This window comes from Oryzias melastigma, linkage group LG13, assembly GCF_002922805.2.
Source record: "Oryzias melastigma strain HK-1 linkage group LG13, ASM292280v2, whole genome shotgun sequence".
NCBI classification, from domain to species: Eukaryota; Metazoa; Chordata; class Actinopteri; order Beloniformes; family Adrianichthyidae; genus Oryzias; species Oryzias melastigma.
This window is the reverse complement of record NC_050524.1, coordinates 7,577,915-7,593,264: the sequence shown is the minus strand read 5'-3', so window position 1 is coordinate 7,593,264 and position 15,350 is coordinate 7,577,915. Positions and strand designations below refer to the sequence as shown.

At 37.5% G+C, this 15,350-nt stretch overlaps 1 protein-coding gene across 1 annotated transcript; it reads left to right on the top strand.

Moving 5' to 3' along the window:
• The first annotated feature begins 6,649 nt into the window (after window positions 1–6,649).
• On the top strand, window positions 6,650–13,805 carry mlnr (motilin receptor). The gene is made up of 2 exons (XM_024277484.2): window positions 6,650–7,533; window positions 12,353–13,805. Exons 1-2 carry the CDS (start codon window positions 6,792–6,794, stop codon window positions 12,658–12,660), a joined length of 1,050 nt encoding a protein of 349 aa, XP_024133252.1. The 5' UTR covers window positions 6,650–6,791; the 3' UTR covers window positions 12,661–13,805.
• The last annotated feature ends 1,545 nt before the right edge of the window (window positions 13,806–15,350 follow it).

The following is a 15,350-nucleotide window of genomic DNA, read 5'->3' as shown; positions in this document are numbered from 1 at the left end:
TAATATAAAAATGCTACATTTGGTCACCAGACAATCAAGGAATTTTAGAGTGTCCCAACACATTCTTGACATTTTTTTCTTTGATTTTTGGGGAAAGACTCAAAACTGACATGTTGCCAAGAGGGTCACTAACTTCAAATAAGCTCTGACCCCCACTCTGTCCATTGTTCTAGACCACGGGTGTAAAACTCAATCACAAACTCAATCCAAAATCCAAAACACACCTTAGGTCGCGGGCCGAACAGGATAAACATTTATTGAACACTAAAACTACATTTATAAAACTTTAAAAAAGTAACTTTTTAACATAATTTAATTTAGATGTATATCATTACCTGTGATAATGCTAGTGTGAATGCTGTAAGCTGAATTTGTCTGCTGAAAGTGCTGGAATTGGTATCTAAAAACGCTGAAGCTGATAGCTGAAAAATGCTAAAGTTAATAATGCTAAAATATTAGCTAAATGCCAAATTAGCCATAAAAAAAAACCAAAAGAGCTAGCATGTAAAAAATAACTAAACTTTAAAATAGCTTAAAAATAAAAAAAAGCCTAAATTGGCCAAAGCAGCTAGCATGTAAATGAAATATTTGCTAAACTCCAAAATGGAAGCACAAAAAAAAAAAACTAAACTTAAGAATAGCCTAAATTAGCCAAAAAATTGGCATGTGGCCGAATTATTAGCTAAACTCCTAAATAGCTTTGGTAAGTAAATGCCAAAATAGTTAAAAAAGCTAGCAGAATGCCAATTTTTAAAGCTTTTAAAATGTAACTTTTTAACATAATTATGAATAATGAAAAGGCAGGAATATTATTCCAGAATAAATTAACTTAAACCTTAAATAACTCAATATTTTACTTTCCATAAAAATATATTTTCTCAAAATTATACAAGTTAGAAATAAACGCAACATCAGGCCATTAATAACAATAAAATAAAATGATCTGGAGGGCCGGATCCGGCCCCTTGGCCTTGACTTTGACATGTGATCTAGACCATCAACTCAAACCAAGTCCATCCATCCATCCATCTTCTTTCAGGGTCACAGAAACCAAGTAAAACTTTAGCATCAATTCAGTTAGATGAAAGCTAAACCTGGATGGATTTTCTTCAAAACAAAAACAACCTTTGGGCACGCATTCAAATCATTTGCAAAGGAGATTACAACTGCTGTGGTTACACCTGGATTAACCACTTCTCATAAATCCACGACACCTCTGCTGCAGAGCAGGAAAGCACACGGCGCCGCCGGACGGGACCAAGGAAATCCATCACACCAGGATCCAGGAGCTGCTGGAGTGTTTACTGCACTTGATTCTCCTGTGAATCACTTTGATATTTAAACTTCAAAGATTCCCTGGCGGGGTTGGAAACTAATTAACCGTAATTTAGTGGTGGGCATAACATGCGGTTCTAAATCTGACTAAAGTTTTGATGACCAACCACAGCTTCTGCTGTAGAAGATGACTGAGAACCATAAACCTGCGTATCGGAATTATGAAGGAAGTCCGAGTTACATTTAATCAGTTAAGGAGATAAAGTTGATGAGCTGTTGGGCTGGAATGCAAAAAATTTTTTTAAATAAAGTTTTCACATTCAAAAAAATGAACAAAGTGGCTTATGTCACATTTCCACTCAAACTTCTGTTATATCCAAATTTCTTCACTATTTAGCGCCCTATATAGAGCATTTTTCTTTTTGTTGGGGTGTCCAAATAAACATTTCTAAACTCCAGTGCCCTAGAAATTTCCCAGAAGTCCCTGTGTATAAAACTAGCATACATAGCCCACTACACTGGCAAATATAGACCACAATACATCATGTTTTAGCTATTTCTTTTAATCTAAAAAAAATATTTAAACAGTTTTTGTAAACTCACTGAAATTTGCACCCACCTAGTAACCAGTGAATTTTTGACATAGTGAACGGGACCCCAGCCCCCCACCCCCCCACCAAGAAAACAATGACATCATAGCGGGCAAAATCATCAAAAAATAAAAACAAAAAGATGAATGAAGTCTCTTATGTGGCTCAAAAAATATTTTAAAATCCACTAATGAAACCTCAATGTTAGGAATGTCCAAAGGAAGTTTTAAAATTATTATGGGATGGCCACTGGACCTACTGCGGCCATTTTGTAACAAAGTGTAAAATTTTGCAATTTTTACATATTCGCACAATATGGGAAAAGAAAACTTGTCTGAATAATCGTCACAAAATTTTACGTTGCAAGGTTCAGTGTGCAACAACAACCAAAGTTTAGCTGACTTTTGACCTCGAGAAGAGGCCGCCATCTTGAATTTTCTGTAGAAAAAAAAAATTGCCAGCTACGAATTCAAACTCCTCGTAGGAATTTCAATCTGTCACCTTCTAACTCCTCAAACATCTTTGTGTAGCTGCATGGAAAAAAATGTTGGATTTAGGAGTTGCAGATAAATTTCTTGATCTGTGTTAGCATAGCAAGCTAGCAAAAGTGGCGTTCCCCTGTTGCTTACATATTTTTTTTTACCAGAATATTCTGAAAACTTAATATAAAATGTAATATATGAATCCATGGCTCAAGCTGTTAATACAATATGACATACAATATGAACATAACAGCAATGTGGGCGTGGTTAGCAAAAAACATCTGTTGCCAAGGAAATCCCAAAAAATACTTTTGCCAATTCATCTAAAAATGATATAGATCTGTTCGTCACACCCAGGCGACCAAAACACATAATGGTTGCTATGGAGATAAAACCAAAAGAAAACCCGTCATTTTGAAAAAAGTTTTTTTTTTTTTTTTTTTTTATAAATTTGTGTTGTGCAGCTCTGAGGAGACTGACAGAAGGGGAGAGTGGATGGCGGGAAGAAGCCGCTTATATAGTGGGGGCAGGTAGAAAAGGGATAATGAGGGGGTGGCAAGGGGAAATACAGTGTCACAGGCTTTTGTTTAGAGTAGGATTTTCAAACCCCCTAAAATAAACTCAAAGAGGCTTTTCCTGTTGCGTTTCTTTGAGACGAGTAAACAGCCGCACCGAGGAGCCGCTCACGCTGACCCTGCGAGGGCCGAGCCGCGGGTCAGCTCAGTGTAAACAGTTAAATAAACCCCTGATGTCAGTCTGACTCCTGTTGCAAAGGTTCATTTAGCCCTAATGGATGTGGGAGCTCGAAACCGACGGAGCATAGCGGCGGTCATTCAGGCTTTAGTGAGCGATGGTGCTTAGGAAATAAAAATAGGAAAACCTGCAGATCTGGAACTTGACACAAACCTCCTCGGTGAAGTCAAGGAAAGCTGGAATTTTCTATTTAGATTTTGACATGTTGGGATAAACCAATTTGATTCTGTTTTTACATGAACATAAATGTTGCTTTTGTCTTAAGATTTAAGTAATTCAATGCATATATTAGCACATTTTTGATAATTTTGTCCTTTATCTCTGTCTGAGCTGAGCAAAATGCTGGACATTCTTTAAAATACTTTTTTATTATTATTGCTACAGTTGCTTATAGCTCAAAACACTGCATTTATTGTCATTTTACACCTAATCTTTAATATAAATTCAAAGATTCCCCAATTGTTTCTACATTGCTTCATGTTTTCTATACGAGTTGAACTCTCAACGCTGAAGCTGATAGCTGAAGATGCTGAAATTGATAGCTAAAAAAGGCAGAAGCTGATACCTGAAAACGCTGAAACTGATAGCTGAAGATGCTGTAGTTGATAGCTAAAAACGCTGAAGCTAATAGCTGAAAATGCTGAAGCTGATGCCCGAAGATGCTGAAATAGATAGCTGAAAACACTGAAGTTGATTGCTGAAAACGCTGAAACTGATAGCTGAAGATGCTGTAGTTGATAGCTAAAAACGCTGAAGCTGATAGCTGAAAATGCTGAAGCTGATGCCTGAAGATGCTGAAATAGATAGCTGAAAACACTGAAGTTGATAGCTGAAAATGCTGAAACTGATAGCTGAAGATGCTGAAGCTGATAGCTGAAATTGATAGCTAAAAAAGGCTGAAGCTGATAGCTGAAAACGCTGAAACTGATAGCTGAAGATGCTGTAGTTGATAGCTAAAAAGAGGCTGAAGCTGATAGCTGAAAACGCTGAAACTGATAGCTGAAGATGCTGTAGTTGATAGCTGAAAATGCTGAAGCTGATAGCCAGCTAAGATATTGTTTAAATGCCAAATTAGCCTAAAAAACTACATTAAAAAAAACTTAGGTTAGCCAAAACAGCTAGCACGTACCTGAAAAAATAGCTAAAATTAAAAAAAGCCTAAAAAACTGAAAAAAGCCTAAATTAGCCAAACAGCTAGCATGTAGCTGAAATATTAACTTAACTCTTAAATAGCCTAAAAAAAATCTCAGTAGATGCTAAAATTGTAAAAAATCCAGCAGAATTTTTAAATCTTTAAATCCTTATTTTTTAACATAAATATGAATATGAAAATGACAGGAATATTATTCTAGAATAAATCAACTTAAACCATAAAGAACTTTCAATATTTTACCCTAGACAAAAATACATTCTTTCAAAATTATACAAGTTAGAAATAAGCTCAAGATAACTTCGGGTCAGTAATAAAATGATCTGGAGGGCCGGATAGATTTACCCGCAGGGCCGGATCCGGCCCCCGGGCCTTGACTTTAACACATGTGATCTACACCCTCGTTATACTTTTTCACCCTAAACTTTTCTTGTTTTTCCTCAAAAAAGTGAAACAAAAGACGGAGGATTTGTATTATTTACATAAGATACGCACAGTTGTTTCAAGAAACGGCCATGTTCTCCTGCAGCCTCCTGACTGAACTTGTACTTTTCCAGGAGGTGAGGAGGTGGAGGGTCCCAGCAGTTTGCTTTTTTATCCGATCAGAGCACGTTTAAATCACCTCAAATAGAATATTTTATAATCAGCTCAGAAAGATGCGATGCTTGGGGTGCATCAGCGATGCAGATGCGACCAAACGTTCTCCACCTCCTCCTGTCATCTGTGAGGTCATCATTTGATTAGGATGATCAACAGCATGTACCCCCCCACCCCCACCCCCATCACTGTCAATGACTCCTGAGGTTCTGCAGAGGAGGCGCTCCCTTCTTTACCTTTCAACACAAGCCACTGGTACCTGAGCGGCAGGACATGCTCTGCCACTTCTTCATGTGACTGCCGATCTGCACGCCGCAAATCCACAACTGAAGAGGAACTCAGATTTTACAGGTAAATTTTGTTTTTTCCTCTTTTATTCTGAAAGCCCATTTGACTGTTATTCCTTAACCATATTGATTCTTATACTTTATATCAGGGGTGTCCAAACTTTTTTGCAAAGAGGGGCAGATTTGGTGAAAATGTGTGGGGCGGCCAATCTATCACCTGTGTTCTTCAAACCCTTATACGAACATTACATTTAAATGAACTATTTTAGGCTATTTTTCATTTTTATCATTGAATAGAAATATTAGGGGTGTCAAAATATTGCGTTGTTCACGATTGATTAATTGCAGAAAATTTAACGTGTTATTTTTTTTATTGCATTAGTCTGATTTTTATCTATAACTAGTACTATTATTTAGTATGTAAGCTCAAATGCCCGACAAGGTTTTTAGAAATGAATGGACAAAGGAGACCTGATTGTGTAAGACGGTTGCTTCTGAAAAGTCCATTAATTTCTGATAATGAAGAAATCAAAAGGCATTATCACACTTTTGCTTACAAGAATAATATTAAATCAATTATTAGCACATTAATAGTGTTAAATTTTTATGTTTTAATTTTTTTTTATAAAAGTGGACTATTCTAAACACATTGTCACTAGAACTGGGCCATACTGAGCATTTGGATGTCAATCCGATACCGGTCAATATAAACGACATCGGTACCAACATAGATATTTTTGGTAAATGCAATTGATTTGACATGAACCTCAAACTGGTAATTGTTTTTAATCGCTGTGAATGTTTCCCTTTTTTTATTTTTTATTTTTTTATTACCGCATAAGCATAAAAACAGAATTAGGACAACATTAAACGTGAATGCAACATAATCTACAAACCAAAATAAACAAGTGACTGAAACAAAAAAAAATGTTTAAAGATTAAAAAAACAACCGATAGGAAAATAAATAGTTTGAAACTTTTTAGCCTTTAAATAGAATAATAAAAACAGGTGAAGCGCCCCAACGCGCCACAACGGGGCCAAAAGTTTTGAAACGGAAAATTTCAGATTTTAAAATGAAAAAAAAAAAGAGTTAAAAGTGAAAAAAAAGTTTTGACATTGAAATTTTGAGTTTTGAAGTTGAAAATAATTAAGTTTATTTTAGAATAGCAAAAAGTTTTGAACATTTTTTTGGCCAAACACCAATATTTTTTTCAAAATGTTTTATTTGAGTTTCAAATATTTATGGCCCCAAAATAGCTCCATAGTTTTAGCCTTCTAAAAGTGGATAGACGTACTATAAAAGTACTGCATCTACCATTTAGTTTATTTCACTTTTTTACTTGATTGTAGGAGCTACATTACAGAAGTGTTCTGTTTGAGTATTAAATTATAAAAGAAGGTTAATAAAATAAAAGTCAAGGACAACTTGGATCTGTTTATTATATTTGTTCATTCTTTTTAAATCGGTATCAGCAGATACTCAAAATTTACTACTAATTTACTTTCTTGGCCCAAATTGATAAGAGTTCCTGTACTGTGTAGCAGCATTTTTCATTCATTTCTCTCAGTAGGTTTCTGAGGCCGAACTCCTGCCTCACCGCCCAAACAGGAAGTGGGTTAAAGTGGTATGACCTGGGCCAGACCGCAGCTGGAGCAATGGCCATGGACCCGTACAACATAGACGAGTACCACCACTACGAGGGCTCCCTCTTCCCAGCCTCCACCCTCATCCCCGTCACCTTCATATGCATCCTCATCTTCATCGTCGGGGTGACGGGCAACACCATGACCATCCTCATCATCCAGCACTTCAAGGACATGAAGACCACCACCAACCTGTACCTGTCCAGCATGGCCGTCTCCGACCTGATCATCTTCCTGTGCCTGCCCTTTGACCTGTACCGCCTGTGGAAGTACGTGCCCTGGCTGTTCGGGGAGGCCGTGTGCCGCTTCTACCACTACATCTTCGAAGGCTGCACCTCGGCCACCATCCTCCACATCACGGCTCTGAGCATCGAGCGCTACCTGGCCATCAGCTTCCCCCTCCGGAGCAAGGTGGTGGTGACCAGACGGAGGGTCCAGTACATCATCGTGGCGCTGTGGGGTTTCGCTCTGCTCTCTGCGGCGCCCACTCTCTTCCTGGTGGGGGTGGAGTACGACAACGAAACCAACCCCGACTTCAACATGGGTCAGTGCAAGCACACCAGCAACGCCATCAGCTCTGGACAGCTGCACATCATGCTCTGGGTGTCCACCACCTACTTTTTCTGCCCCATGTTCTGCCTCGTCTTCCTGTACGGCTCCATTGGGTGCAAGCTGTGGAAGAGCAAAAGCGACCTGCACGGCCCGTGCACGCTGGCCCGAGAGAGGTCCCACAGGCAGACGGTCAAGATACTGGGTGAGTTTTCGGAGACAAACCCTGCTTTGTCTTTCCTTTATTAAAGTTTATTATATGTAACTCAATCTGAGCCTCATCATCTGAAGGAACACTGGTAATCAAATAAAGTTTGATTTGATTACTTGAGAACCTTCAGAGGAACTACAAGTGTTAAATGTTAAAATACCTGTACATTTTTTTATATTTAAAATGTTATATTCTTCTTTGCTACAAAAACCCTTTTAACTTCCAGTCTTTTTAATGATTCTAAAGCCATTTTATAAACTTTCTTGTGTTTGTTTGGGTCAAAATCATCCCTTTAAGTGAAGATCCTGCTGAACAAATAACACAAGTTGACTTAATGTTCAGAAAACACACTAATTTGAGTTATTTTAGGAGGAAAAAGGGACAAGTTTAGATGATTTTTTAACAATGACAATATTTTATTGCAATTATCTTAAAATGTCATCAGAACTTCAATAGAATGAAGGGTTATGGTGAAACATTTCACTGAGTCAACACCTAGTTTATGTACATTTATGCAAAAATGAGACAAAAACAACAATAAATAAAATATTTTCTATTGAATTTATTTCATGTTAAGATCAAAGGGTCTTAATTTTATTTTTCAAATGTCATCTTAATCTACTTTTAGAACCTAAATTATATAGTTATTCCTTTTGATTGTACTTAGAGTTCTCTTAAGCATACTTTAAAGTTGTTTGTGGTTTATTTTTAGCAAACACTTGGAGTTTATTTTTGTGGTATGGAGCTCTAAAGGGACATCAAGAAAATATATTAAAAATTAAAAAAAGAAACAGTTACCATCTAGTGTGCACCAGTTGCTATCTGGTGCGTGCAAACTCGTGCGCACCAGTTATTATCTGATGCACAGAAATTATTATCTGGTGCATACTAGTTACTGTTTGGTGTGCACCAGTTATTATCTAGTGCATACTAGTTATTATTAGGTGTGCACCAGTTATAATCTAGTGCATACTAGTTACTATTTGGTGTGCACCAGTTATTATCTGGTGCACACAAATTATTATCTGGTGCATACTAGTTATTATTTGGTGTGCACCGGTTATTATCTAGTGCATACTAGTCACTATTTGGTGTGCACCAGTTATTATCTGGTACATACTAGTTACTATTTGGCGTGCACCAGTTATTATTTTGTGCATACTAGTTATTATTTGGTGTGCACCAGTTAGAATCTAGTGCATACTAGTTACTATTTAGTGTGCTCCCGTTATTATCTGGTGAATACTAGTTACTATTTGGTGTGCACCGGTTATTGTCTGGTACATACTAGGTAGTATCTGGTCTGCACCAGATTGTAACTTTTTTTTAACCAAGATTTTTTTCTTTAATGTCCCCTTAGTGACGTCATATCATGGTGTTCAAAAAATTAGATATATAAAAAGCAAAAACATTATTGAAGCACAATTATATACATATATATATATATATGATTTTATCTTTAATCTTAATCAAACCAGAAGTCTATTTGATTTACTATCACATTGAAACAAAAAACAAACAAACAAAAACACTGAAGAATATTATTTTAAATGCTAGAAATACTGAGATGAGGAGGTTAAATCTAGTGCCAGTGTTAACAGTTAGAGAACATTTTGCAAATCAGGAATTCTCTTGATCCGTTTCTTTTTAATAGTCTTGCTGATTTGTTTCACTGAAGTCATCTGCTAAATCAGGGACTTGCTCAATATCCTGACCTTTGAGGGATAGACAGAGCCAAGTGTCACATTTAGTTACATTTTAAGAGTTAAACAGAAAACTTTAGCGCTTTTTAACAGTCCATCTATTTTCACAAATTCTGTCCACCTCTAGATCTTGTACAGATTGAAGTATGTTTAGGATTAATTTGATTCAAGATAGAAAATTATATCATCTGCAAACAAGCTTTTATATCTGATGAGTTACAATATCAGTTTCAACCATCACTTTATTATAATCTGTCTTTCTGAGCTGTGCATGTGGAAGGATCTGTGCTAAAAATAGAAATACCTACAAAAAAAAACGAAGGTATCATTTGCTCGAAGACGACTTTTTCCATGAACTTGCTGAGCAACGGAAGATTACGGACAGGTCTGCTGTTTCCACCTGAGAAACTCTTTCGTTTATTTTCCTGAAGAGGTTGGACCGTAGTACATTTCCAAGACTGGGGAAACAACTCCGCCTTCAAACTCGGATTTAAAGCAACTTTAGTACCTCCCATCCACACTATGCTAACCTGCTGGATTTCTTTTGTGTGTTAGCTCCAATTGATCAAAGGTTCTTTATTATTTTACATTTTAGGCACAAGGGAGTGAAATTATAATTAAGGCTACGTCTACTATGATTTATTTAAAATGATAAAAATCCTTATCCAGACATATTCTGATTCAGAGTTTACCATAGTTTTGTCACTATCATATGTTTGAAAATTTCATTTTTTTCCTGATTTGTTTTTGTTACCTATTTTCTCGACTTTTTGCTCTTGCGTCCTTAGACACAGGCCGTCACTCTCCTCTTCTTTTCCTCACTCGCTTCAAAAAGTCTAGATCTAAGATCTAGCTCATGGATGTCCAAATCCAGGCCTCGATAATCAAACTCTGCTGTTGATTACCTGGATCAGGTGTGTTTATCCATGATAGAGCTTCAATTGCAGTTTCGTAGGAACATGTTGGCCACCGGGCCTCGAGGCCATGATCTGGCTGGGTGAACAATAACACTCCAGCTCAATGTTTTTAGTGAGCAAGTCTTCCACTTTTATGAATTATTCCAGATTTCATCCACTTTTACTGTTCCCATTTTTTATGTGTAATAAACTTGATTTAGATTCAAATTTGAATAAAGTTTTGTTAATTTGACATTTTGCCGAGTACCTATAACTCATAAATTCTGGCAAACCACTTCAAACTGATTGAAACGTTGTGTTATCTAACATTTCCGTGACTCACATTTAATCCCTTCAAATCCCTGTAACTGTGATCTTCATCTCAGATCAAGCACAAAACTCATTTCGCATCATTTCCTGATTACACGCTCCACGTTTGCTGTCTTACGCAGAACCTAAAGCCAACAGAGTGACAGCATCGTTCCGAGACGTCTTTGTTACCTTGAATCCTGTCAGTTGTTTCTTAAACAAACAACAAAAAAAAAATAATGGAGGGTTTCTAGTTTCTTCTGAGACTCAACAGCTGAAGCTGATTTTTAAACTTGTTATTTTGTAGTCACTTTGGGTAAGCTGACGCCACGTTTGCTGATTTGATCTGTTTAATTATCCTGCAATGACTTACGCTAATCGTGTCCCGCCACAGATCAGCGTCGTTTGTGCGTGAAGAAGTGGAAGTCTGCAGTCATGCTGTTCCGTTTCACCCAAATGTTTTCATTATGACACATTTATTATAATTGTAGAACTGTTGCTCAGCAAATTGAATTGCTTGTATGAATCGGCTCTAATGAAAGTTTGTTCGCTCCCACCTCAGTCTGTTGCACTTGTCAAGAGTCAGTCAGGAACATCTCCTCTGTGTTTTGTTCCTAATTAGTTTCATTGCTAATGAGACACACCTTCCTCCAGCTGTACTGTCATTTCCAAAAGGGTGTCCAGGTTGGGATGAGTTCACACACTTTTGACTAATCCATGGTCTGAATAACCATTCTTACTCTGCTGTATATATATATATAATGTCCTACGAAGTGGGCATTATCAGAAATTAACACACGCCATGGAAGCCTGAACCAGCAGGAGACGTAATAATAATAATTTGCCATTAATTTATATGAACATTGGACATTAATATGGATTACAAGTCCTACACCCTTGAAACTACAAATGTACTAGATCTACAAATCATGACAAAAATATACAGGAATAGTTGGGAATAAAACAGAAGCAAAAACAAGATACAGAAGCAGAAATGACAGACTTTTAGGTGGAGAATCTGCTTTAATATGTAGAAGAAGATGCATCGAGGGATCTGATGTAGTTTTATCCTGAGCTACTTAAATACAGCACATTTAAAATTAACCTATGAGGCAAATTGTTCAGAATTGTAACAATTGTAACACAGAATTGTAACTTTTAATAAAACCTAACTGAGGGGAAAAACTAAAATAACTTTAGTCAAAATAAAACCAAATTTAGTTACCATTTTTCCACGATACGAGTGCTACTATTTGGAGCCAGACGACAGTGATTGGTCAGAGTCGGTCTGACTCACGTTTCAACTACTAGCCAATCATGAGTGAGCTTGTTGGAAAGCCACACCCCTTCCAGTGAAAGCAGCTTTAGAGAATCTGTCAATCAAATATTTGAGGTGGGGGCCAGCTGGCTTTTACTGAGGCATCTGATTGGTCAGTTTATAACTTGAATAACTTGTCATAAAGAAAAAAATACAGAAAAAAATAGAATTAATAAGAAGATGTAAAAGAAAGAGCAAGAATTGTTATTCAGAAAAATCATAACTGTTTATTTCTCTATAGAAGTCTATAGGATTTTGACTTCTTGGAGCCAGCAGGTACTTCCTGTTTGGAATGCAAGGGGGGGAGGGGACAGTCTGTCCAGTGATTCTATAGTCTATTGTTCAGACTTGTTTGAACTTTCACAGCCTCCTCGTGTTGTTTGTTTTTTTGTGCTTCATCAAAAAAAAAAAAAAAAAATGAAATATTTTCATTGCGGTGTCTCCTCTAGTTGCTTGGCAACTCCAGATGGAAAATTTAACTCAAAGAACCCATTGTCAACATTTTGTGCACACCAAAAGCATTTTTTTATGCAGTTTTGAGATTTCCAAAATGTTAAAGCTCCATTGTTGCTTTTTCTTCTTTTTAGTGGTGGTGGTGTTGGCCTTCATCATCTGCTGGCTGCCCTACCACATCGGCAGAAACCTTTTTGCCCAGGTGGATGACTACGAGACTGCCATGCTCAGCCAGAACTTCAACATGGCCTCCATGGTTCTCTGCTACCTGAGCGCCTCCATCAACCCTGTTGTCTACAACCTGATGTCTCGGAAGTACCGGGCTGCAGCCAAACGCCTCTTCCTGCTGCACCAGAGGCCAAGACAAGCCTGCCGCAGCCAGAGACAGCTCTGTGTGATCGATCAGATCTCCTCCCTGAATGAAAGCTTGACGGGGGTCTGAGCATGGGATCAGGGGAGATGTAAGCCCCAGGGGGGAAGAACCAGTGGAAGGGGAATGGAGACAACACTGTGCATCAGTGTTAGAATCCGCCGTTAAAAACAAACATAAAGGTACCGAGAAATTCTGAAACTATTAATTTATAACGTCCTCGTTTTCATCATGGACAAACATACCTGTTGTGTGTTTTCTTGTAAGGGCTTTAATGTCAGTCGAGTTAAGACTGTTTGTAATGTCAGTTGAAATATCAGTGACTGGATTTGTTTACTGTATGCTGAAAACTTGTTGTAATGTTTGTCTTCATTTATCCACAAAAAAATAAAACGACTACAATGAGAGTGGTGGAGTGTGTGTGTATACATGTTTTTGTACACTTATGGGGTCCAACGTCTGATGTGTGTCATTACGACGAGGACCTTTGTGCTCGTGAGGACATTTAAGTTTATCTCATAACCTAAAAGGGATTTTTTTAAGTAAAACTTGTGACATTTTTTTAAGTGTGTCAACAGCAAATTCTCACAACAATGGAAAAGAAAACACGCGAGTGTGTGACAGTCAACAGACATGACATGCACTTGATAAAAGCACATTAGAATGTAAATGGGGCACCTGTTGTCTGTGTGTTTTGATACTGGGGCCACCTGAGCCTGGAGCTTTTGGGGCTGCGTACGTGCTCTGCACCACATGTAATCTGATATGCCTATTATATTAAATGGGCTCTGAGTCAGATTTATGCTGGCAGCTAATGTCCCTTTCTGCATCACCGTACTCAAAGTAATGGCTTCTCTAAGTGCTTTTCAAAGAAGAACAAAGATGCGAGGTTGTCAGCAGAAGAGTTCATTACTTTTACTGTTTCTGCTCCCACTGTTTCTCTGAAACTGCACACTTTTCTGTCTCATCTGCGCCATCAGTCAAGGTAATGTCAGAACTGTTTACTTTAAACCGTGTGAAACATCCAGAAGAGCATTTCCATTATTTTTTTATTTTTTTTGTTCTGGGTACACCCCGCAACAGGCTTACGTCTCATTCTTTAAAATGTGCCGTCATTATTTGGCCCATGAATCACCAGACACCGACGTTTGTGGGTGACTCATCCACTCGACACCTTTTTCACAGAACCATTCATCTCCGCACTGGAGGAGCTGAAGCAGCCCAATAAAGCTCATACCCGAGCCTGGACCATCCTGCTCTCGCCTGGAGTTAAGATTCACAAGCAGCCAAATGGCTCCCTTAGGTTTTTTTTACTGTTAATGAGGAGCGAAGCCGTTTTGACCAAAATGATCAACAACTCTGTCAGGGTTGCATTCTGACTCAACAAACATCAGAAGTAAACAAGCTTCTGAAACTAACCTTGCGTTTAAAAAAGAAAACTTCTAAATTTAACAACTATTTACATAGATGCTGATTCTAGACTCACCTTTCCATTTTACACATAAAAATAAGACATTTCTTAAAACTTAAAGACTCACTTCAATGAAAATGGTGCTTTCAACATGATTGAATTTTTCATCTTTAAAATTGGATTGGATCAGGACCAGATAAAATCTGGATGTTTGATAAAACTCAGACTTATGACATAACTTCTGCCATGGGTGGAACAAAGTCCCGCTTTTTCCGCTCCCATGCTAAATCCTCCACTTTCAGACAAATAGATCCATGAACGTCTTCATTTTCCTGGTCCGAGCTGACATCTGGCTCTATGGACAGATAGATCTGATATTGCTTGCCTTTTTTGGTACACTAATTTTAGCTTGGACTTCTAAGGAGCCTGTTGCTAGCAGGAGAGAGTGTAAACAAAGGCATGCTGGGGGAAATTGGCTTGATTAACTGCCGCACCGAAACCCTAAAGTGAATTTCTAAATGGCTCTTGTGGGTCAGACAATATGTCTTAAAAATAGTTGTTTTCAATTTTGGCTAAAAACTGCAAAATTAAAAGACTATGGAAATAATTTTACAATATAAAAAAAAAGGAAAGTTAGTGTCGGAAATGAAAGTTTTCTGCTTTTTTTTAAAATGGAGCAATAGATGTTTAAAATTGATGGAATTCTACATATTTTGTTAATTATATACTCTGTAAGCAAGTGGACATTAGGTTAAATAAATACTCAGAAAGACAGTTTTAATACTACATTATTTATATATGTCCTCCATCATGAGAAAAATGCTACAAGATTGTGTGAAAAACATCAAAAAAGATTTATAAAATAAATACATCAAAATTAAAGGAAGGTTTATTTGCAAAAATGTCATTAGACTGTGAGAAAGTTTGTGTTTCCTTCAAATACATCTTCTCTTAAATATAGCACATTAAAGTGCTGAATGGCATATACTTATATAGCATTCCTGTACGTTCTTCAAAGCCTAAAGCGCTTCACAATCCCATTCACACACATTTATAAACCGATGGCAGCTCATGCAAATAGGTAACCTGACCTACAGGGTCACCGTGGGGTTCACTGTCTTGCTCAAGTTGATCTAAACAAATGTGCAGCTGGAGGTGGAACCGAACCTGGAATTTTTCAGGCAAAAGTTTTGGCATGGCAGCAGAACTTCTTTGGGAGTTCAAACTCTTCTACCATGTTTTGTTTGACTCCCTTTTATTTACAGAGTTTGAGTGCAGTTCTCCTTTATGCCACAAGGAGGAGGCACATCATGCAGCAGTGACAGAAGAAGTTAAAGAAATATACAAATCT

What these genes read in the sequence shown, in the direction of transcription:
- mlnr (XM_024277484.2), top strand. Translation starts at nt 6,792, where the DNA reads ATGGCCATGGACCCGTACAACATAGACGAGTACCACCACTACGAGGGC. An exon ending in GCAGACGGTCAAGATACTGG is followed by an intron (nt 7,534 to 12,352) that starts GTGAGTTTTCGG and finishes TCTTCTTTTTAG; the next exon opens with TGGTGGTGGTGTTGGCCTTC.